The 23,807-nt window shown below is 43.2% G+C and overlaps 1 protein-coding gene across 10 annotated transcripts in view; it reads left to right on the top strand.

Annotated features, from left to right (window-relative positions):
- The window catches only part of pde4dip (phosphodiesterase 4D interacting protein), an 88,544-nt gene extending 64,882 nt beyond the window's left edge, over positions 1–23,662 (top strand). For 4 of the 10 annotated variants that reach the window (XM_088926524.1, XM_088926526.1, XM_088926517.1 and 1 more), the window contains 21 exons: positions 1,108–1,297; positions 1,764–1,880; positions 2,423–2,906; positions 4,026–4,261; positions 5,070–5,121; positions 10,663–10,916; positions 11,449–11,595; positions 12,419–12,616; positions 14,116–14,394; positions 14,484–14,615; positions 14,932–15,051; positions 15,991–16,180; positions 16,768–16,892; positions 17,300–17,545; positions 17,675–17,788; positions 18,042–18,241; positions 18,628–18,771; positions 19,181–19,319; positions 19,614–19,660; positions 20,222–20,276; positions 21,305–23,662. In XM_088926524.1, coding sequence (XP_088782650.1) covers positions 1,108–1,297; positions 1,764–1,880; positions 2,423–2,906; positions 4,026–4,261; positions 5,070–5,121; positions 10,663–10,916; positions 11,449–11,595; positions 12,419–12,616; positions 14,116–14,394; positions 14,484–14,615; positions 14,932–15,051; positions 15,991–16,180; positions 16,768–16,892; positions 17,300–17,545; positions 17,675–17,788; positions 18,042–18,241; positions 18,628–18,771; positions 19,181–19,319; positions 19,614–19,660; positions 20,222–20,276; positions 21,305–21,450 — 3,615 coding nt within the window. In that variant the 3' untranslated portion in view covers positions 21,451–23,662. The remainder of the gene's footprint in view (positions 1–1,107; positions 1,298–1,763; positions 1,881–2,422; positions 2,907–4,025; positions 4,262–5,069; positions 5,122–10,662; positions 10,917–11,448; positions 11,596–12,418; positions 12,617–14,115; positions 14,395–14,483; positions 14,616–14,931; positions 15,052–15,990; positions 16,181–16,767; positions 16,893–17,299; positions 17,546–17,674; positions 17,789–18,041; positions 18,242–18,627; positions 18,772–19,180; positions 19,320–19,613; positions 19,661–20,221; positions 20,277–21,304) is intronic. The other 6 variants (XM_088926518.1, XM_088926523.1, XM_088926522.1 and 3 more) reach the window with 6 other exon arrangements.
- The last annotated feature ends 145 nt before the right edge of the window (positions 23,663–23,807 follow it).

Raw genomic sequence — 23,807 nt, 5'->3', positions numbered from 1 at the left:
GTCCACTGAAATTCCATTGCTTTCCATCAATTGAAGTTACCATCAGTTTAGCTTGCAAAGGAACGGGTAAAGGTTTATTCCATGCTGAAAAGCCACACCAGAAGAAGGCTCCACAGCAGAAACCCTGTTTCTTTTCTTCTCTTTTCAGCATGGAATAAACCTTTACTTGTTCCTTTGCAGCCTACGCATGCTGACGCAGCTCCCTACTTGAACACTTTTAGCGTTACTTAGTTATTTCTTATGAATACTATGCATGTACAGTGTATTCAATGTTTTTACGTACAACAAAAACTTTGACATAGACTGTGGCATCTAAGAGCATATTCCACCTTCACAGACCTATCAATATATGATTTTTACAATTTATTTTTCAGTTTTGTTCAGCTTGTATCATATGGCCTAGACACAGAAAGGATAAAGCACCTCCGACATTTTGCTGAAACGTAGCTACATGGCTTCTGCAGACTAAAGTGACACCGTATCAGCAAATTAAAGAACACAAAAGGAAAATACAGCCTGCCAAGAGACACACACCCGCCTGTCTTTCGCTGGTACTTGTTTCTGCTTCAGACACACTCTGACCTTTCAAAGTATCTTCAGCACCAGCTGACCTTACTGAATGACATTGAGTGCGGGCCATCTCTTTCACATTCCAACTCACTATGTCTCACCCACTGTACGGGGAACCCTTGACCTTTATGAGTTTTTTTATTTGATGTTGGGCACTGGTTTGTGTAAGCAATTGAAAAATTTGGCAGCTGAGTTTGAATTGAAATTTTAGGCCAAAGGAAGGGATTTTTTTATTAGAAATAGTGTCAGCTGTTCCATGAAGTTGCTCACATGTTCGTGATTAACGGATCGGATCGTGATTAACAGTTTTCTGGTTTTAACTGCAAACATGGGAGAAAATACAGTATATGATAAAAAGTATGTGTGGAAGTAGATTGATTTTAAAAATAAACAACCCTGAAGGAACTTTTAAAAGAGTTCAAATTTCACTTTCCCTGTAGACGTTACCCGTGCAAATAAATCTTCTGATTTTCGAGACGTGTCAAACATTCTCATGCTCATCTCTGAACTTGCCTGTGTTTGTGTTTTCCCTGTCAGCCAGCACAGTTGAGCCCTGGCAGTTTCTGGGAGCATGTGGAGGTCAGCCTTCGAGAACAGAGCAAGAAGCTGCGCTCTGACTTGGCCTTGAGTCTCCAGGACAACAGGGAGCTACAGGAGAGGCTCATGGTATCCGAGGCAACAGTGCAGGCCCAGGCTGAGCAGCTGAAGGAGTATCGAGTCCTTCTCTGTAAGTTCTGTGTATACTGCTGCTGTTCCTGGGAGTGAGATGTTAATTTATGTCTTGAGGCAAAATAATATATCTCATAACTCTGTTAGTTTAAATGAGGCAATTTAATTATGTGGAGAAATGTTTATGTACAGTTCATCATATTTAAAATGTGTAGTCCTTCAATACAAAAATGTACCATTTTCTAACCACTTGTGCTACAGAAGTACCTCTTTAATATTTTTTAACAACATTATATTTTAAAGGCCTCTCACTTTAACATGCTATTCAATCCAGTAAATTTTATCCTCTCCTGTTGCTTTTTTTTAAGTTGGGTGTAATATAACGTTCGCTTATAGGTGTTCAGCAATCCGAAATGAAATTAGTGTTTTCAATACGGAGACCCCCTCCTGTTCTGTGCTGCCATGTGTGTTGAAATGGCAGTGCGCACTCACTGACTGCCCTGTCTGTGTGTCTGGCTCTCTAGCCGAGTCCTCAGTGGAGCAGGACAGCAAGCAGGTGCAGGTGGACCTGCAGGACCTGGGCTACGAGACCTGCGGGCGCAGCGAGAACGAGGCAGAGAGAGAGGACGCCAGCAGCCCAGGTGACTGCTACCTTGCGAGAAAGCAGAAAAACTTCCAAGAGAAATGTCAAATACTCGCTTTTTAATGCTATTTCCTTTGATTAACCATAAATCTAATCTAAGCTGAATAGCATGCTTACGTTATTTCTTCTGATTTCAGTTGTATTACTAGATTTGTGGAGTTTTAAGACCAATTATTACATCTCCAGAAAAATGCAATACTTATTTTTATCCACTTGGGGGAGCTCCGGATATATTACAGTGCAATATGCTGCTGCAAAGATGAAAGTGTGTTGGCTTAGCAAGATAATGTGGTTCTCTACATGATTAAACTAAGCAAGACTTAAGCCTAATGTACTCAGAGGCTTGAAATATGCAGGAGTATGAATGTAGAGGAATGAGTATGCAGAAGAAATATGGCAGGCGCGATATCGCTACAATTCTTTTCTTCCAAACTTGAGCTGCATGCTTACAGAGATGAATCACTTGTTTGGGCCAGATTTACAGCCATTTTTTTCCTGAAGTGTTTGCTGATCCCCTAACCAGGCTTGTTCCCTGTACAGAGTATGAGGATCTGGATGTGCATGGAGCCGCGTACGGCCTGGCACCTCAGCCCCTGCTCTCCAGCCTGAAGGCATGGCCAGCGGACGCAGGGGAGCTGGGCAAGTGCGATGATGTGGCAGCTCTGCAGCAGCACATCCAAGACCTGCGCGCCCAGCTGCGGCGCTCGGAGAAGCTCATCCGCAACCTGCAGAGGCGCGCCCGCTCCTTCTCCACCACCAGCGACTACGCCTCCAGCCTGGAGCGCCCCCGCAAGGTCAACTGGAACTTCCAGGCCGCCGCCGCCGCCGCCTCCCCCACCCCCAGCGGTGCGGAGGAAGACGAGGGGTGGCAGTCCGACGGGGTGGCGGGCGTGCCGGCGCCGCGGCCGAACAAGGAGCTGCAGGAGCTGGTGGCACGCGTGGCATCGCTGGAGGCGCAGCTCAAGAGCTCCAGGATGGACGGCAAAGCTTCCAGCGAGGATCTCAAGTCTGCCACCTGGCCAGGGTGGGTACGGCTCACTGCCGCCACATAGTGGCACAACGAGACCTAGGACTGGCACAACGAGACCTAGGATCTGCCCTTTGTCAGTCTGTATTGACTGCTTTTGCTCATGAACGGTTAGCATGGATCCCTCCACCCATTCAATTTCAGTTGCTTTCTCCTGAGAGAATCACAGTAGATATGCTTTTTCTATATGAGATATAGTCTAGAATTAACACGGTTTTTTCCACCAAAAGGTTTTTCTGTGTGCTTTTGAGCCCGTAACATTCCCAATTTCTCTTTTTTGAGTGCTCAGCACATTCATTCAGAAACAATTAAAAACTATCGTTTTAACACTTATCAGTAAACCCATCTAACATGTTACCTTATGGTAGACTGGGACATCAGCAAGAATTTTGACAACATAGATGTCTAAATTAACAATAATATTCAATAGCCTGGACAAAGTCCAATATCTTTGAAGGCTTGTTGTACCAGACATGCACTTCTCTATCTTATACTTTCCAAATTACATTTTAATTTAAAAAAATCTTAAGGCCATATCAGTAATGCATATAGCTGTGCTCCGTTCATCCAGCCTAATTAAATAGATGTGTCCGTTGCACCAATTAAAAAAGATTTTTTTTATCTTACAGTATATCTTTTTAATCCTAATAAATGTTGACCCAAAGAAGGTTTCGGCAATGCAAAATTTTGCCCTTACTAACAAATCCCCTGTTTGGAAGTGCAAATGAAACAACCAAATAAACCACCACACAGAAACTACATACCTCTGTAGTGTGTTCATCGTTTACTTCTTTCCTTCAGTTTTTGTGCCTGTTGTGTATACAGTATATACTGTAGATATCTTGAAGTCACATGCCTAAGTCTGCATATCATCTCTTAAATCACATGTAGGGAACTAGGAATGGAGTGAACAAGAAACATTCCTGCACTTGCTATTCAAAATGTGTTATTGACACCATATCCACTATATTGAACCTGAAATTTAGGCAGGTTATTCCCTGCAGAAAATGCGCAAAGGATCGTAATTAGTGTAGCGTTTCCAGTTGAATTCTTTTCTCCATTTCCGTATTCTTGTGAAGATTTCCCTTGCTAACGGTGGCCCTGTGCTCTCTCCAGGAAGTACGATTCCCTGATCCAAGCGCAGGCCCGTGAGCTTTCCCACCTGAGGCAGAAGATGCGAGTTGGACGTGGCGTCTGTCACATCCTGTCCCAGCACTTGGGTGACACCACCAAGTCCTTTGAAGAGCTGCTCCGTGGCAACGACATCGACTACTACATGGGCCAGAGCTTCAGAGAGCAGCTGGCACAGAGCTTGGCACTGGCAGAGAGGGTCAACAGCAACCTCAGTGACCGTGAGTTGTTTTTTTCTGACTGAAAATGGTCTTTCTCTTTCGAATGTGAAGGTGCCTCTGAGTTGGGCTAAAAGAAGCCCAGTGTGGTTTATGAATGAGCTCCCATCTGTATTCTTTAGTCTTAAGAAGGTTAGAAAATACTTATCAACATCAGGTAGACTCCATTGAACATTTTAAATCACTTCTTAATCATTCAGTTAAAATGTAACATGTATCATACACCCTGCATTTGTCTTTGGATGAATTCAGACCTTGAGGTGTTTTTGTTTTCTCATTTTCCTTCTTCTAGAATGAATAAGTGATTTTCTTAAGTCATTGCACCAGGACTGTACGTCGGTATGATTGTTTGTGTGGGAGAAAAGTCGATATAAGCTTAATTTATAGTAATTTATGAAGCAAAAGGAGTGTACAATGAAGGTTTGGGAGGCATGACAGCGGCCAAGTTCACTTTGCCTCAGCTATCGGAAATCATAATCATTCCTTTGTTCAATTTTAAAAAACTACACGATGCATAAACATTTTTTCTCCTTCACATTCCCCTTTTGTAACCCCCCTCCACCCCATTTCCACCTTTGCTGCTTCCCCTTGGTTACTCCTCCCTCTGTCCTATGGCTAGACAGGTTAAGCCAAAACTCTTACAACTAAAACTCAGTAAACATTTTCAATACACCTATATCATGGTCGCTGTTATTCCTTCTGAAATGAAAAACGGGAAGGCTGTGTAAGTGATGGAGAGAGTAGCAGGTGTCTGGTGTCTTATTTGTTCTTGCGTGGCAGCAAAACAAGATCCTCTCTTTTCAACTGTCAGGAGATCGGCCCGAAGTTGACGACAAGACAGGACACGAGTTGCTCGCTCTCAGGTGGGTTGTCCTCTTCCTTTCCTTGTCTCTCCTGTTTCCACACGCTTCCTCATGCATTCCGAGGTGAGGTTGGCATTTCGGTGTTTACGTGTCTAGCATGAAATCTCTCTCTTGCTGTTCTCGTGGGTTCACTACAGCAACAGACGATACAGTATTATCACAGCCAGCAGCTATATCTCCCTGCAGCTCACAACTGGCAGCCTACTGAAGCTCAGCAGGCATGAGCCTGGCCAGTACCTGGGTGGGAGACCGCCTAGGAAAGCTAAGGTTGCTGCTGGAAGAGGTGTTAGTGGGGCCAGCAGGGAGCGTTCACCCTGCAGTCTGTGTGGGTCCTAATGCCCCAGTATAGTGACGGGGACACTATACTGTAAAAAAGGCGCTGTCCTTCAGATGATATGTAAAACCAAGGTCCAGACTCTCCATGGTCATTAAATAGTCTCAGGGTAATTCTTAAAAAGAGTAGGATTGTTAGTCTCAGTGTCCTGGCCAAGTTACCCCCCGCCTTTACCTATCATGGCCTCCTAATAATCCACATCTATCAATTGGGTTCATCATGCTGTTCTCCTCCCCACTGAGAGCTGGTGTGTGGTGAGTGTACTGGTGCCCTTTGTATTATTATTATTATTATTATTGATGTCCTCTGTGTCAAAGAACTACACTACCCTTCTATCCACCATTTCTTAATAACATTCTGTTGTTATACTGACATATTTGAAGACTCTTATTTAAAAAAAAATCAATAAATCCTTACAGTGTCCAAACCAAAATATCACATCTAAAATAATATCGGTTGTATCAACAGTATTATTTCATCTTTCTATTGTTTTTTATTTCTAAAGAGAAAGTGGATGAATATTATGCTTCACAAAGGTCTCCTTACAAACCCCTTACAAAACTGTAGCTGACTCAGCAGAACGGAAGGCAAAAGCATTCAAGGACAGTATAGTAAAATCTCACTGCTTTCTTTATAAATAAAGCAATTCAAAACTCATGCAAGGTTCTCTTTTCAATTAGGGATTGTCACCAAGCAATTTCATGTTTGCTCATTCGACCTCCAGCTGGCTGTGTGATTCCATTGTTCCACTGTGCCAGAAAGAAGGAATGGAAAGCATTGATTTATGGACAGCTCAGTTACATTGCTTTCCAGTTCATTGCTAGTAGGTGCACAGAAGGACACATCCAGAGATCAATAGTTCAACTCCCTGTCTATTTAGAAGTGAGTTTGGTATTTCAGAGCGATATATCTCAATAGCTTATGAATGCCTGGCTATGATTTAATCGTAACAGTGAAGAACTGGCTGACTGAAATACCAAAGAACTGTTACACTGAGATATCAGAGGTTGACTGGAATCCAGTGAAGACATTCCATCTGGTGGAAAAATGTGATACTGCTGAGAAATAACTTCTGTCACTGCTAAACTGGTTGTATGGAAACAAGGAATTGGCTTTTTTTTGTTAGCTGTGATTATTCACAGAGTTTAATATATTCACAGAGTTCATATTAACAGAAGTGTTTCTGCCTTTTCCATACCTGTTCCTCAACTGTCAGGTTTGAATTGGTGTGCACAACTGTGGTTGTTTGTAATCAGTTATTTAAAGTTCAGGGCTGGCAGTACATGAGTACTGTATGATAGTCCTGAAGGCCTTTAAATTAAACTGGAGTAATGAGGCAGTGGAGCATGAAACGTGTAGCATTTGCCTCCAGGATTCATTATTCCTTACATTTTCTCCTCAGCATTCCTCTGGCACGTCTGAGGCACATATAGACTCCACAACAATGGTGATATGTGTTGTGACTGACAGGGAAGTAATGAAGGTTTGGTGGCAGCATTCTGGAATCGCAACAGCCATTACTGATTTCACTGTGTATTGTGCAGTCCGTTACTGTATAAACCTCTTGTGTGTGGAGAGAATTGGGAAGTGTAAAGAGCATAGAGATAAATTTGGAGATGTTCCTGAATATTTGTCCATTTACAGTTTCACTTTGGGCAATTAGAAATGAATACAGAAAAAGACGTCTTTGTACAGCCCTTTTTAACATTTCTACTTACTGTACCCATGTAGATCTTCCCGTTGTTGTTTTTCCCTTAATATCTTTACAGTACATGACTAGAAGTTGTATAAATCCTTTCTTATTTTGGCAATAGAGAGTAGGGAGTTAAAATAAGTATTGCCAAAGTCTGTTTTCCTTGATGTTTTAACAAACTGTAAGTTCCCTTCTCTGTATAATTGCAGTCCCCTAAATGTTTTTTTTTATTGTTTTTCACAAGTAGCTGGCTGAAATCTGGCTTTTTATTTTCAGCTCACTCCTTTATTGAGCACCCCCGTACATTTAGTGTCGGTCTCAGTTCAGTATTCAATTTATCAGATCCGTTTGGCTTTTCTAGCTCTGTTGCAGTGCTTGGTGAAGAAGGCTGTTTAATCGAGGAGTCTGCGCTGTGCTGTGTAATGTCATTACTGGTTTCAGGGCTCCCTTGGGGAGTCGATAATGACCAGCATTTTGATTGGATAATTTACTTCTCTAATAGGGCCTCAGCAGATTCCCAGAGGGATTTAGTAGCTGATAAGACCTTTTTTTTTCCACCGTCATGCATCTGTTCTGAGCATTAGCCAGTTGACCAAGCTGCATTTGGAGCGTAAGCAGCAGTGCAGTGGGCTGTGAATATCCCTGCTCTGTTTTTATTTCCTAAATTGAACTCTGTTTTGCACTGGGCTTCTGACTTCCTAGCTGCGCTGCATGTACCAGAAAGAGCCTTTCCTTTCAAGGGAAGAAGACAAATTTGCCTTTGTCCGAGTGTCCTGTAGAGGTCTATTACGTAAGGCTGGATAGGATTTACGTCTGCGCAGAGGTTAAGGTCAGAGCTGCTCATACTCATTCCTCCTCTAAGGACGAAACAGGCTGTGCCAGTTCGATGGACTTTGTGTTGGATTCCTGAAGCGGGTGGATTCATTGTGTGTTGGCTCACAGAAGTCTTCATTGGCTGCCCATTATGTGGCACAGAAGTGCTTTGATAGGGCTTGAGTTTGTGTTGGTAGCTCTGAGAGCTTATCGCTTCTGAGCCATTGCCGTGTTCATTGTAAGTGTTACGCATCCAAACTGCTGCAGCTCTTGATCTCTGGCTGTGTGGCATTGCTGTGCGTAAATTCAGCTCTTTCCGGAGTCTGCACAGATCGGCAACAAGGGAACTAGGGAGGCAGGTGGGGCAATTTTACAGCAAGAGGTCTCGGTGATTTCCCTGGAGAAGCGCACTTCACGGGGATACACCACATCGCTGGGAGCAACATTTGAAATTTGGACGGATTCAACCTTGTGTTTGGAGTGCTTTACCTTTCAGTGAAAGTAGACTGAACGGCAGCTCATTCAGAACTGGCTGGTGGCATTTTAATGATGGAAGACTGAGCTCAATCGTCTGGCCACCTGGAAAAAAAGTCACTGTTTTCCCTCCAGCACATTTGTATATTTTTATAGTGGAAAGGAGAAGGAGAATTGTTTATAGCTATTATGGGCACTTTTTGTATAATGTATGATGACAATTACAGTAGTTTATCAGTCTTGTTAGTCATTGTGAAATAGGAGAGAGGTTTTCAATCTCTGGATAAGTGTTAAATTGAAGTCCACAGTTGGGCAAAACAACTTGTATTTTGTAACAACATTGTTTAACCTAAAGAGTGACTTCAACTTTAGTATTAATCAGTTTATGTAATTAGGTACTCCTGGGAGAATTAAATAGGTCAGGACCAGCTCAACCAAGGTAAATCCTTTGTCTCAGAGTACTGAGAGAAAGTAACCTCTTTCTCTCCCCTTAAAATTATTTGATGAGTTGTTTTTTCTGACAAAGCATATTGGAAAAGTAGGGTGTTGATTTCGAATGAGCACCAGTCTGTAAAGTTGGGTTTTATTGTTTATGTATGGCGAGAAGATCAGTACTGTGTTTTTACATCAGAGAAGATTTTGCAGACCTGTTTTCTAGGGACCAAAGATTTTCAAAAGGATGGGAGGATAGGAAGGTTAGATCATTTCTGAATACTATTTTTTCAAATTCTGAATAACATTATATTTGCCTAGCTGGCTAATAAAAATGATCGTACACAATAATGTGCATTATGGGTTGGTTTTACACGATCTACCTCTTTCTAAAATGCACTGAAGGCTTAGGAGCCTGAGGGCCAGGACACTTTTATCATTCGCTTTGCTGCACATTAAGCAGAAGACAAATCCGTGATCGTGCTGTTATGTTTGGGTATTCATTGAAAGGAATTGCCTTCAAGGTTTGGTTACATTAGGCCTTGATTTCCCAGTGGTGAAACCTGAGTCTTTGAGCTGTTTGAATAGGAAGAAAAACACGTCTTTTTCTTATACCTTATTCTGTACGTAATTCAGCGCTTTTCTTAAGGCAATAAGAGGCTCAGCATGGCTGAGTCACGCTAAGTGTCCTGCTTTATGCAGCTGGGTCTGTAAATAGATAAGGAATCTGTGGTTTGGATAAGTACTGCTGTGGACAAGCCAAGCGAAGGTGCGGACATTGGAGAGATGTGTTCTTGTCGTTGACGGTCCACCCTTTAGGACTGCATTTCACTGAGAACACATCGCAGCTCCTGGCCATTGAAGAACCGAGTCCTGAGCTGTGTCTTTTTAGAAACAATGAATAATTGCGGACTGTTGTTCAAGAACAGCTGAGCGGGATATTCGCGCGCTGTGCTTTTCTCTATTGAAAAGACCTCCAGGCCCTTACCCCAGCGCACAGGAAAGGCTGTGGGACATCAATGGCACAAAAGCCCAGTTAGGCAGGGGACATTATCCGTGCGAGGAACGGAGGAGCTCATGGCCCCACTCTGGAAGCTGATGCTGTCAAAAAGCAACCCTCTGTACCGCGAGTCGCTGTTCTCATTCTCGCTATGGGAATGCCGGGCTCAGGAGCGGGAGCTTCTCTTTCTGAGGAAGCAGGCGGAGCGTGAGAGGAGGGCCCTGCACAGGGAGCTCGACAAGTAAGAGCCCAGCGATCCCTGCTGCAGCTAACACTGTTTTTCCCACTGCTGCCCACTGCCGTCTGCGGCGAGCATAGGGTTTAGAGGTGGTGGGTAAAGAAAAAATGTTTCTTTCACTTTTTTCAAGGACCAGATGATTTACAGTGTGTGGAAGGAGAGGAATAAAACTCCATAGTGTAACATTAGATAATAATAATATCCTAACTCTTATATAGCGCTTTTCTGGACACTCCACTCAAAGTTCATTCCGCCAGTTCATAGATGAGGATTATTAGGAGGCCATGATTGGGAAAGGCCAGAGAAAAATTTAGCCAGAACATTTCATTTTAGACTTAAGGGTCATATTAAAAAAAGGTTCTTATGTTTGTGTACATACAGTCGCCCACTGGAAATTTGTCTATATTCAATGTATGTGCACAGCAAAAGTCCAATGCACTGATGTAATCTGGTAGACATTTTTGTCAGCAGGAGTTCAGGGGAGGAGAAGTCCTCTCTTAAACTGGTTCATAATTTGTGTGTCGGCATCTACAACAAACTTTTCCTTGTCTCTGCAGGCTTAGTAAAGAGCTCCAGCAGAAGGATAAGATCATTGACTCGCTCCGCTCCAAGCTACAGCAGCGTTCTGACACGCCCTCCAGCAGCCATGCCCTGTCTGAGACCACCGACCAATCAGACAGGACCTCCTTTGTATCAGATGACCATGCTTCTACCAATGAGGAGCTGGAGCTGTGCTCAGATATGGACGCTGCCAGCGAGTATACACAGGAGGAGGCCACAGGCAGAGGGAGCCCTGGACAGGCCATCACAGGTACAAAATCGGGGAAAAATGCGATTTTTTCCTATGCAATGTCCTAAACCTAAAAATCAAATTATTCTGGAAAACATTTTCCACAGCATTCTAACACAATAGAACATTTGTGCTACTTAAACTGTTCTTTAGGAATGATTAGATTAGATTAGGCAGTGGCTAAATTAAATCACATTTTTCAAATTTTCTCATTTTTCATTTTTCTCAGCACGTGTACATTTGTTTATACGTATATATCCATATAAAAATCTCATCACTGGCATTAGAAAAAATGGTGACACTGTATGTTTTTATTTTCAGTGTCCATTTATCCATTTCAACTAAAGTAAAGAAGCATTGCAATTATATTTCATATGCCTTGGTTTAAATATATTTAGTCTCTCTGTCAAATGACCAGAATGTTAATTGTGCATTTGTTTAGCAGAGCACAGCTCCTGCTTTACCTAAGCTCGTCGTGTTGTGCTTAATGGCTCTGACAGAGCCCATCATGGCAGCACAGTGTGATTGTTCATTGAGCACCATTTTCTTTCAGATCCTCACAGTCACAGTGGCACTCCACCACAACACCCATCTGTCCCATCATCCACCACTGCCTCCCATGGGGCTCAGTCATCAAACAACAATCCCATCATCCCATGCACACAGCATAAGCCCATGGATCTCAACCAGGCACAGACAGGTAGGATAATTGCGTGAGCAGCAGTAGCAGCCATACTTTATACTTTCATTCCTTCCAGAAAACCCCAGAGTGTTTTTGATGGATCTAGAAATTCCTTCCCAGCTGTGCACAGTCAAGGCAGGTATTGTGGAGCTAAAAGAATTCAGGAGCACCCTCTGATCATCCCTTAGGCGTTTCTCTTGGATAAATTAAGACATTGACTTTAATAGGGTTTCTTCCCACTAAAATCAATGTCTGCTTCTCGGTGGGGAACTCCGTTCCTTCTAATAAGATTTAGATGAGTCTGCTTATTGTTTTTGGAACATAACAATCCTTATAATGTGGAACATTGCTAGAATGTTCTGGTGTTGGGCTGTGAATTAGTTTCTTGTCTTTATGGAAAAAGGAGAGAAGGAAGGCACACCCAAAAGCTATGGTGGTGTTGTCCCCAAAGATCTGTAAAAACTGCAAACTCAACTAGATGCTCTTTCTCTCTACTCCAAGACAATAAAATGGTTTACACTTGTTGGTGTTTCAGGATACACAACAGAGCATCAAGAAAATGACCATATTCTCAGTATATTTACAGTACTTTGACTTGTGAATGCCATAGCATTGAGGAGAATTAATAAACCATTTTGGAGTAGAGAGAGAGTGCACACCCACTTGAGTTTTCTTGTCTTTGTCCTTATGTACATCTTTTAGTGTTACTAAACTGTCCACAGCGGGTGACGTTTATAGCTGAAGGTGAGATGAAGGCATGTGAAGCTGTGGTTCAGCTACACACGTTGAATGAAAGTGAGTTGCTCAGTGAATTCCATCTTTCTCTTCTCCTTGTCTCTAGGCCTCTATTCTAGCCCCCTGTCTGGTGCTGCCCCCTTTCCTCAGCCTCACTACTGCCCTGACCCCTCAGGTCCACCCGGCTCCTTGCCCTTTGACCCCCAACCTCTAATCCTTGGCCCTAGTTACCATGGCGCTGCCCCATTCTCCTTGGCCGAGGTGCACCAGGAGCTGCAAATGCTACAGAGACAGCTGGGAGAAAGTGAGACTTTGACTTGCACGATTTTGAGTGTGTGTGCAGTCACAAAGTGCGAGCACGCTTTGCATCCACTCACTTTCTAGTTCTCGGCATGACCAAGCAATAGTGCTCTTTACTGGTAGTCTTGTTCTTTTTCCTCTATACAGGATTTATGTTTTTGTGTTCCCTACAGGCAGCTGCATAATCTTAAATTTTGAAATTGACCCACAAGTTCTAACAGTGATTAAATTTAGGATCTTTGCCTTGTGCCTGACGTGTTTGCATGCACAATTGAGTTTTGTAATATAAAACCACAAGAACAATTACAAAGAGAAACTAGCGTTGATGAAGGTCAGAGAAAAGCTTCTTCTGAATTAGAAGAATTCATAACTTGTGTTTCCGTTAGTGTAGTAAAGGTATTTCTGTATTTGCTACAAGTTTAAAACAAAAACATTACACGCAACTCAGAGACCACTAACCAGGCGTATGCATTTTTGTGAGATTTAACAAATTATGCCCTTTTGTAATTTGCATGGATTGGTAGTTTCTTGTGCTTGTGATCCTCCTTTTTTGTAAATATTGTCACAATGAACTGAAGAGAATATACTGATGAAAGTGAGCTGATGTTCTGTGAGCTGATTCCACTGTGTGCTTGGTTTTAAATGCTCCAGGCATGTCATTAATGAAGCCTGTCATGCATGGCATTCTAATGTGAGTTCAGCTGTTCTGATTCTGTAGTTGTACAGCTTGACATGCATTGATAGACAAAAATAAAACTATGCTCCAACCATCATGAATTATGGAAAACAGTATACAGTGTTGAAATGTTAAAATCTTCTTACATTTAATGAGATATACACCATGATAAAAGTGACAATAGAATCATTATATCCACAAAAATTCTTATGTATATCTTACAAAAGAAAACAGAGCTAAGCTGATTACCTCTATAAACTCTTGATATACAAATGATAGTCATTGGCTCAAAACACTTCCAAATTGTAATAAAGACAAGCTATTACAGAATTTATATCACCAAGTTGAAGAGATCTGTGCTTTTCTGAAAACATTATGCATGCTGTATTATTTCATTTTGCCCTTATGTTGCAGTGCATGCTCATTTATTTCTGAGGTAGAAGATACCTGTGCCTATAAATTTTCGGGCCTTTTCACAGAATTGCATCATGGCAAATGTGCACCACAGAGCAATGGAGCTTTCACACACGTGCAAATGAGGCCTTAGTAAAAATGTCCATTGTGTATTGCAGGGTAAATGAAGGCAAGATGATGGTTTTATATGCTAAGAAATAAGATGTGCATTCTGCGGAAGACACTGGCTGTGTTAATGCCTTAGAATTTGCATTGTTATTGTCTATGGGCTGATGCTTCCCATGGTACCATTTGTATTATTTATTCGCTGGCACCTGGTTTTCACTATACAGTTCCTTGAATACGCCAACTCAGGTACAAGCACCCTGTACTTTACTGTGCTCTGACACCTATCTTTATTTCTCTGGCTGCAGGCTATGCTGTCCCTCACGTCAAACCGATGGCCAGCTTCCCCTTGGCTAGCCACTCCCAGCCCGAGTCCTCCAGTTTCGCCGCGCTGACGCACCACCCCTTCCACCAGCCCCAGCTCGGCTGCCCCGCTAACGCAAACGGTGCCCTCAAGGCACAGGCAGGCCTGCTGGACGACGGCACGATGTGGGATATGAGCCACCTGGCCAGACCGGGCAGAGCCAGCAATTACGGCGATGTGTCGTCGGGATCGTCGGGCTATCAGTCGGGCACCGGTCACACAGGTAAACCTCGCCGTGCGGCACTGGCGGGCTCTCTCGGGCTGACCAGGCGAGAGGGCTCTCCCTCTGAGATCAACGTGCTGTGTTTCCAGGAGCTGATCTGATTGAGGAGCACCTCAGTGAGATCCGCAGCCTGCAGCAGCGTCTCGAAGACTCGATCTGCACTAATAACCGTCTGAGACAGCAGCTGGAGGAGAGGCTGGCTACAGCAGGGAGGGACAGTGGTATGAGACTTTAAAATCCAGTGAATGACATACTGTACTTCCAGTGAATCAAGCACTTACTTCTGCTGTCACGTCTAGGGTACCTGTGCCACATTTTCAGAAAGCTATTTATGCTTCATGTCAAATTTATTTTAGAAGGTTACTTGTGATCAGCAGTCTGGACAGAAAACGACTGACATAAAATAATAATATCATAGAATAAATATATTCTAGAATATATTCTAGATTATAGAACATGCAGGTAATTGTGTGTGTGACAAGGGTATAGTCTATTAGTATCCTTGCCCTGACCCGATAATCCTGCTGTTTTCTACAGGGCCTCCTACTAACATCTACATCCAGGGACTGGAATCCGTGAGTCAGCTGTCCAATGAGAACCGGGCCCTGAGAGAAGAGAACCTAGGTCTTCAGGCCCGACTGAACCAAGCCAGCAGAGGTAATGGATCCGCTTTAGGAAACTGACTATGCTCGCACGCTAATGCTATTTACAGAGTCTGTTTAAAGAGGTCTGTCCCTTCTGTAACGTGTTACCGTCAGTATTTAGCTTTAAACTGGATTTACGGACATTTAAAGTTAGTAAATGTCAATGGAAAAAGCTTTTACTGAGAGAGAATCAGCTACATTCTATGTATACATTCTCTCAACTGAGTGGAAGGTTGCACTAATCCTTTGAAGAAAATCTGAACCCTAACCCTAACCTACCCAAACCCTGAGCTAGAGTTAGGGTTAGGATTCCTATAACACGTAGAGAATGTTTGATGGCATGGCTGTGTTTTAGGACCAAAATTAAATTTACGAAAAGTGATATGTCACTGTTATCTTCACATTTTTTTCTTGCATATATGGCTCTATGCACTGCATTGCCCTAAATGGGAATGTGGTCTAAATTGCCCTAAAAGCAAAAGTTTGAAAGAAATTGGTTATACTTTTCAAACTCTTGAATGTGGCATTGAATGCACTGGCATACTAACATATACAGGCAAAATTTAGTACTCTTAACCTGTTTAACCATGAAAACATGCTCATCGAGAACGCCATTCAACACGAAATGTCCAGTAACAGAACACTTGTCAAAAAATAATAATTTTACCATTGTTGATACACCGTCTTTGGTTTGGCGAGGTTGCTTAGTCTTTTCAGTCTAATATTTTGATGCACTGAGGTATATTTTGCACTCAAATGAGTGGAAGGTTGCATTAATTCTTTGAGGAAAACCTGAACCATAACCTGCACAAACCCTTAGCTAGGGTTAGGGTTAGGAGGCCAGCGAAATGTAGGGAATGTCCGTCTCAATCGTTGCTGAAGCCAGCTGCGACGGTAGGGAGTGTGAGCGGAGGCCGGTGTGGGTCCCAGCTCTGCGCTGTGTCGCTGTCAGAGAGCTCCGCGGAGATGGAAGAGCTGCGGGAGGCGGTGCTGTCGGGGAGGGCGCGGCTCAAGGAGGCGGAGCTGGAGGCGGAGCAGTGGCGGGAGGAGAGCCGGCGGCTGCAGGCGCAGAGCTGCGAGCAGGAGCAGGAGATCCAGCAGCTCCGCCAGGAGAAACAGGCCAGCCAGGAGCGCAACAACGGGTACTGATCCCGCCCGCCGTGGGGCAGTTGTTTTCTGTTTTTGTGGCAATGCTGCTGAATGCATATGCATTTAAGATTAAAGTGTCCTAAAATTTCCAACATGGTGACAGTTCATGCTTACTAATATAATGGGAAATAGTCATCTGCATTCCTGACACACTCGAACGCTGAGTGCCAGGACAAGATAAATCATGTATTGAGTACACTAAACTGTGATTTTCACTCCCAGGCCTTGGAGGGTCACACTGCCTTCTGGTTACCCTTCTATCTGCACTCTTCGTGACTTAATTAAATCTCTTATTATAATTAACCTTAACTGCCGCTGTTTCCAAGCCATATCTCGATGAGGGCTGAGATGGTCAGGAAACGCACAGGGCCACAGCTCTCTAGAACCAGGAGTGAGGATTTAATTTCATCTTTGAGCCTCTCCAGCATCAGTTTACCACACACTATATTATTTAGGATCGCATATGTATGCAGCCAGCTGTTAATAACAACTCGACTTCGTTCGAGAAGAGGCTGACGGGCCTCCGCTTGCTCGTGTCCCTCTTTTATTTTCTGCTAGAGCGTCTTCTCTTGCCTTGCAGGCTGCAGCACGAGGTGAACCTGCAGCAGCAGCAGCTGGATGACAACCGTCAGCTGCTCCACTCCCTCCAGTGTGAGCTGCAGGTGTACGACAGGGTGTGCCGGGCTGGCCAGTCCCCTCACTCAGGTAAACCGCAGTTCTGGCATGTACTGCAGGCAGGGCAGGGAACAGGAGAAGAATGTAACTCATTGACGCTTAAGATAGAATTGCTAATGAAAGGATGGATATTATTTTCTAGTATCAGACCTCGCACTTTGCAGAAAATGCAAAGTAATAGGTGAGATATCCCCAGCTTCTGTATAAATATGGACGACAAATACAGTGGCTGTCAAGGGAAGATCGTAAGCACGTTGGAGCTCAGGTTTGCAAGATCAACGCACTGGTATTGTGCCGGGAAGCTCGGGCGCAGGAAACGACATGCTACTAATGCTGTTTCGCTGCACAAGCAGAAGGATAGCAGGAGTCTTCTGGAGGACGCAATGAGTATTAGCTTCAAAAAAGGCCATAAGTAAAAACCATCTTGCCACTAACAGCATGTGCCCTTGGGCTGGCAGCGTACAGAGGGGGGGCGGCCACGGCCTTGGAGCTGAACGAGCTGCTGGCGGAGGTCCGTGGCCTGCGGGTGCAGCTGGAGCACAGCATCCAGGAGAACAGCTGCCTGAGGGAACAGCTGGAGCAGCAGCTGGGTCGGAGCTTGGCCACTCACCGCGCCTCCCGGCCCTCCTCCATCTCGATCACCACCACCAGGGACACGGGCTGCAAGAGGCAGCTCTTCCAGGGTGAGAGGCCAGATCCCACTTCACAACGGTGTTTCTGCACTCAAAATGGCTGTGCACACTATGCTTACTTTCAGTGTATATCTACTGCACACTTTAGGCCTGTGATTTCATCTGCTTCGTTTCCTGTAGATCCAGTGCCATCGCCACCAGTCAGAGACACTGGGATGTTTAACCCAGGATCCCCATTCACCTTGTTCTCCAAATCTACAGACCTGGATGATCCTGACGTTACAGGGAGTGGGGGTATGTTTTCCACCTAGTGGCAAGTTAATTTTGTCCGTCTTCATTTTGTGAAACATTCAAATGAAGTAAATTCCATCTGTAGCGTAATTGCCCTAACTTTGTGCAGAACTCCCATGGTACTACTCTTAAGATGAGCAACGCATTGCTATAAAGAAACCCTACACAAATGTTATTGTTTAGATAGATTGGTGCGTAATTTGCTTTGCCTTTGTCATTTGCCGTGAAATCTAAAACAACCAACTGCGCCCTTTAGTCGACATCTTGCAACCCAACACGGTGTTGGAAGGAGAGGCACCAGACGGTTCGTTTGCCAATAAGAACGGGCGCCATGCCATCGGCCACGTGGATGATTTCAGTGCCCTGCAGCAGCAGATCCTGGAAGGGAAAATGCTGGTTCACAAGATGGAGGCAGTGCTGCAGTCATCCCTCAGTGCTGCGGTCAATACAGGCCAGGTAACTGTGACGTCAGTGCCTGACAGCTTCATAGCTCCCTGGCTCCTTTATATACAAGATCACTTTATTGGCCATATACAGTTTCTTGTATTAGGAATTTGTCTTTTCACATACCCCAACTTGCTCTCCTTGAGACACACAGACAGGGAGAGAAGCTTGGGGTCAGATCGCAGGGTCAGCCATTTATACGGCGCCCCTGGAGCAGTTGGGGTTAAGGGCCTTGCTCAGGGGCCCAACTGAGTAGGATTCCTCTGCCGGCTGCGGGATATGAACCAGCAACCTTCCAGCCACAGGCGCAGATCCTTAGCCACAGAGCCGCCGACACTGCTTTATTCTCAGAACTTCAGTTTTTTAACCCTTTCTTCTTGCAACCCCACCTTCCCCAGAGTCTGGACTGCAGCAGTGTGAAGACGCTCCTTTCCAATACGAAGACCTTGCGGCAGATCCTGGACGAAGCCGCCTCCCTCCTCAAGATGTTCTGGCGGGCTGCCCTGCCCAGTGGCGAGAGCTGTGCCCAGCACATCAAAAAGGTCAGACCGAGAGGTCCCAGGACAGCTAAGATAGATCTCTGACTGGAAGATAGCTGTCATCATGACCCACACACCAGTCTGCCCTGTGATTCAGGTTTTTTTCGGGGCTCCCACCAGGCTTAATTGGGAAAGGAGCTCACCTGAGTGAGTGTTGAGCTCACTGATCCAGGTGTCTCAGGTTTGAGTCTGGATCACATCCCCCAGCTAACTGTGAACATGAATCCCCAAACGGTAGCACTCGCTTTGCTAGCCAAGGTTGAGAAACCCCCGACATCTGTCATGTGCAGTAAAATGATATGAAAAGAAATGCAAGGGAGTATGGGAGCTCCGTTTTGTTTTTCAATAAAACTGAAAGGCTTTGTGTGGAAGTACGGAGTGTTCACACTGTCGTCTCCCAACTGGGATGCAGGAACAATCCATGACAGAGGAGATCCAGAAGCTGCAACGGAAGATCACAGAACAGGAGGGTCTGCTACAGAGCACCATCGAGAGGCTGAGGAACACCAACCGCACCAAGGAAAGCATGGAGCACTTCATTGTCAGCCAGTGTAAGTTCACCCCCGTGCGAGACATCATGCCCAGTTTCACCACTAACCCTGGAAGAACAGTACCGATACTCACCTGAGTACCTCTCTGAATTAGCAATAGCTTTCTTTAAGTTCTCTATCCAGTGCTGAAATCCAAATCAGTTTTCCTCACAATTATTTTTAGGCAGAGTTGTAAAGTAAATGGGTTTGATTTAAGACATTATTATCTGACTTATGTTATTATCTATAATTACCTATAGATGTTATTATCTGTTATCCATAGATGTTATTTACTGTTTATCTTTGGATTTTCAGTATCCAGGACACGTGATGTACTGAAAAAGGCAAGAACGAATCTGGAGGTGAGGACCTGTTCCTTTTCATTTCCTCTTGCTCAGCTGAAAGCAGGTCAACCTGTAATCCACACTGCATAGTCCCACTTACAGTCTAGTGCACAAGTCCTTTTACCACTAAAATCAGGGTCTGAATTTTGTTAGGTATGTCATTTTTCTATTAATACCATCATGCCAACCTAGCTGAGTGTAGTTCTTCCTATTTGTAATGTGACGTTTTAGGCCTGTTTTTTTCTAGCAAGGTACTTTTCCCATTATTCATAGACCATAGATGGCCAGCGATTAGGGCATCCTGTGTCTTTTACCTTTGCCATTCCTGTTTATAAGAATTTGTTTTTAGTTAGTTAGGAGTATATAAAAATCACAGCAGTTTTACTAATCAAGTTATTCAGAGACCAGATCTCCATCAGCAGGCTGAGGAAGGACCGAGATACTGCTATTCCTCTAGGCAGAGCAGCTACAGGCTGTAGTCTGGGATGCATGTGATGCCATTGGGTACTTTTTTGCTTCTCCCTGTCTTCCTGATACCCTTCTTGTCTCTGCCCTTCTCTTTCTCCTGAGTATATCCAGAAGAATGAGTACCAGATTTCCTCTCTAAGCTCCTCCTCCCCCTGTGCCGGTAAAGGTATGGCACGCTGGCTCCTTCTGCCTGTGCCTGCACTGCCCTGCCATTGTCACTGCTCCATGGCCATTACTCGCTGCTTAGGGAAGGCATGCGTGACGAGCCAGGGTCCGATACTGACAAACAGCACCACCTTTTGGTTCAAAAGAGCCAAGCACCATAGCCACCACTCTTCATCTGCCATTTAGAAATCCATAATGCAGGAGCAAGTTTTGAGCACAAATTGGAACTAGATTTAGGTTCCAGCTGGGCTTTAATTAAATCTTAAATTATTAGTTTAACCAAACCTATTCTGAATCATGATGTGTGTAAAGTTAGCCACTATGGGGCATTCCCATAAAAGTCTATCAATCACAGCTAGGCTAAACTGTCTTCATTAATTCACCTGCCAATACATAACTTCACACAGACTGGAAACCAATACTGAACCGTATGTTTTTGCCGAGTGTGGCTGCTACATTACAAATGTTCAAAATCAATTATATAATGGAGGAAAATATTCTAAAATGTAGTGAAATGATCACATAATGCTTTTTTTACCATCTAATTAACCCACATTGTTGTCATTTTTTTCTAAATAACATCCTCCCACATTCAAAATAAAAGCAAAAAACTGACTAACAATTGACAATATTGAATGTCATTATTTATTCCATTTTCTCTTATAGCTTGAGCTGAGAATCCCAGCCACGCAAAGAAAACTTTGCAGTACTTATTAATGTGAGGCCCAATTTAGAGGAGACTTTCTGTATCATCCACACAAGCCTATAGCGTAATGTGTAATGGACTTTAACCTTTCTGCACATTAAAAGTATATTTGTCCACATTACATGTCCAATATTAACCTAGCCAGTATTCTGTGCATTTAATCCTTTACCACAGTTTCTAAAAATCTCTGTAGCATTTGTAAACTGCAAAGACTTTAATGTTTTTTGCAAATGGGCAGTTAAATTCTGGAGGTTCAGGAACTGGAACACCTTTCTCTTCGCAAGCTCACACGGCTGATCTGTTTCTTGTCTTGTCACCTTCAGCTGCAATCCCAAGATGCCCCCGTGAGCCCTCTTCTGATTGGGGTTTCCTGAGCTCCCGCAAGCAGGAGCCGGCGAGAAAGAGAACCAGCCATCGGCCAACAAAGACGAGAAATGGCCAGTGTTTGCTTCAGGTTGTCACCTATTAAATTATTCCAGCCTCAGGACAACATCTCCTCTCCTCCAACCAGTATAATGCCATTGCCCTGAGCATAAAGGTGGATATTTTGGGGTGTACACCTTACTGAAAACTAAAAGACTGATAAAAGATGTTATCTTTGGTTTTCTTAAAGGTAACCACAGTCCGTATTATACCATGATTAGTGTGGCCTTGCAAAAATCAGAAGGATGTTTTCAATGATGGGGTTTCTTTGTAAGGAGGGGACAAGTCCTGACTGCTGTGGGTTACCTTCTTGTTTTGTTGGCAGTCTGTGGACGGTTATTGTAGTTGCATGTTTTAGTACCGCTTGTTAAAAAAAAAAGCCATAAGTGAAATATTAACTCACTAGCAAGCTTCCTTCTGTTTTGCCAGCATGGCAAAACATTGATAGCTGACAGTTTAAATAAGTAAACAAGGCATTTAACATCCACCATCTCTCAAAATGAAAAACTTGCTCTGAAAAGCATCCGTTGAAGACCTGGAGCAAATGGAGCAGCGTTACAATTAAGGTTTATCTTTTTTTTTAATTTAAGCATAACATGTTTGTGTGATTGTGAAACCATATAGAAATGATTTCATAACCCTTCATAAGTATTATGTATTACTCAAAAAACAGTGTGACATTACAGTAGCTCTAGTTGAAATCATTCTATGAGCATGTGCAATAAGGCTGTTCACTGACTGCTGCAGCAACAGCTTTGCCTGACACTGGAACCAAGTATTTATTCTATAAGGCTAAGACCGTCAGTGCAATATTAGTATAATGACTACTGACTGATCTGATATATAGTTTTAGCAGTATAACCTGGGGAGTATAGGTAACAAATCCCCTGTCAGTGGCAAATATTACTAATACTGCCAAAGTTTGACCTGCTGATTTCTTGTTGCCTTATTTATACATGAGAATGAAATAAGGCCAGAGACTAAATAAAACTATCTTTAACAGAGCAATGAACATGTGTTTTATGGCTGTCTTCAGACAGCTTTTTGAAAAAGGAAATGGTAACCGTTAGGCTTTTGGTCCAGTTAATTATTTTTGTATGTATTGTGCATTGTTTAGCACTTTCAAAATTAGTGGACCAAACTTCATTAAAAATAGGTTTACAGTTCTAGATTATACTGATTGGAGTCTCTGTTACATGATGGTAAACGTTAAAGTTTTAAATTTAAATGCAATTAGGCACATTTCGGCTTATGTTCCTACCAAAGTATATACAGTATTTCCCATGCAGTGTCAATTCATTTTCTCTGGATATAATCAAAAAGACACAAACTTTGGCAGGACTTGGTAAAACCCATCTATGTAATGTGAAAATGAGTAGCACATACAAAGGTGTTTAACTGCATTTTATATATCCCGGTGTAGTTTGCGTTTGCTGTATATTTTGCAATTTGTAGCTGTATATAACCTGCTTCCAACTGTTATTTTTGTGTGTAGTATAATATTGCTCATACAAGTGAAATCAAATACCAGGGTAGCTGTGCAATAGCTATGTTTCCCCTGTACTTTAGCTTTTTAAGTGCCATACGTTTTCTGCTTCTTGTACAGTGGTCCTTGAGTTGGATTTGTTTAAACAAATTTATGGATGCCTCCACAGCATATTCATTAATGTATAAATGCCTTTTCCTTTTTGTTTTAGTGGAAATCTCACTGTTTTAGTTCAGCCTGCCACTGTGTGGTGCTCTTGGTGTTATCGCTTTAATATTCTTGCCATGAAACTGACTTAGCATGTGGTAGCTACAAAGATAAGCTAAGCATTGGACTAAAGGACCTTTGTTTACACGCTATACCTCGGATGCTTCAGTAGATCACTGATTACTGCGATCGAAGCATCAGCAGTGGGCTTCTTCACAGATCCCCCAGGAGGAAAATAGATGAATCTCTAAGCAAATGGCTGTAAATGAGCAAGCATAAACAAAGCCTTTGTCCTTTAAGAGAAGAAGAGGAGGGGGGAATTGAGTTTTTTTTTTGTAAAGCTTTGTTGTGTGGATTTCAAGAGTGTCTGTTACAACCTTGTATGATATGTATATACGGATTGAAGAGTGGGTTTGTTAAGTGGAGTGTGTGAAAAGATGCTTTAAAGTGCATCAACACAGGCCTGGCAGGCTCTGTTTCTGGATCAAAGATGTGTGTTCTGTAATTCAAACAATGTTTTTTGAAAGCTTTGGGTTAAGAGGAATAAAAGAAGCAACTCTTCCTAGGTTTGTATATGATTTACTCATTTGTGGGTGGAAGCATGCAAGTCACGACAGCGACATAGAAAATTACCCTCTTGTTCATGGATCAGTTAAACAGATACTGTACAATATGTACATGTAAATAGCTCTTTGAAACAATAGCTCTTT

Source organism: Atractosteus spatula, chromosome 11, assembly GCF_055471065.1.
Source record: "Atractosteus spatula isolate fAtrSpa1 chromosome 11, fAtrSpa1.hap1, whole genome shotgun sequence".
In the NCBI taxonomy this organism is placed as follows: domain Eukaryota; kingdom Metazoa; phylum Chordata; class Actinopteri; order Semionotiformes; family Lepisosteidae; genus Atractosteus; species Atractosteus spatula.
This window is presented reverse-complemented; position numbering and strand designations above follow the sequence as displayed.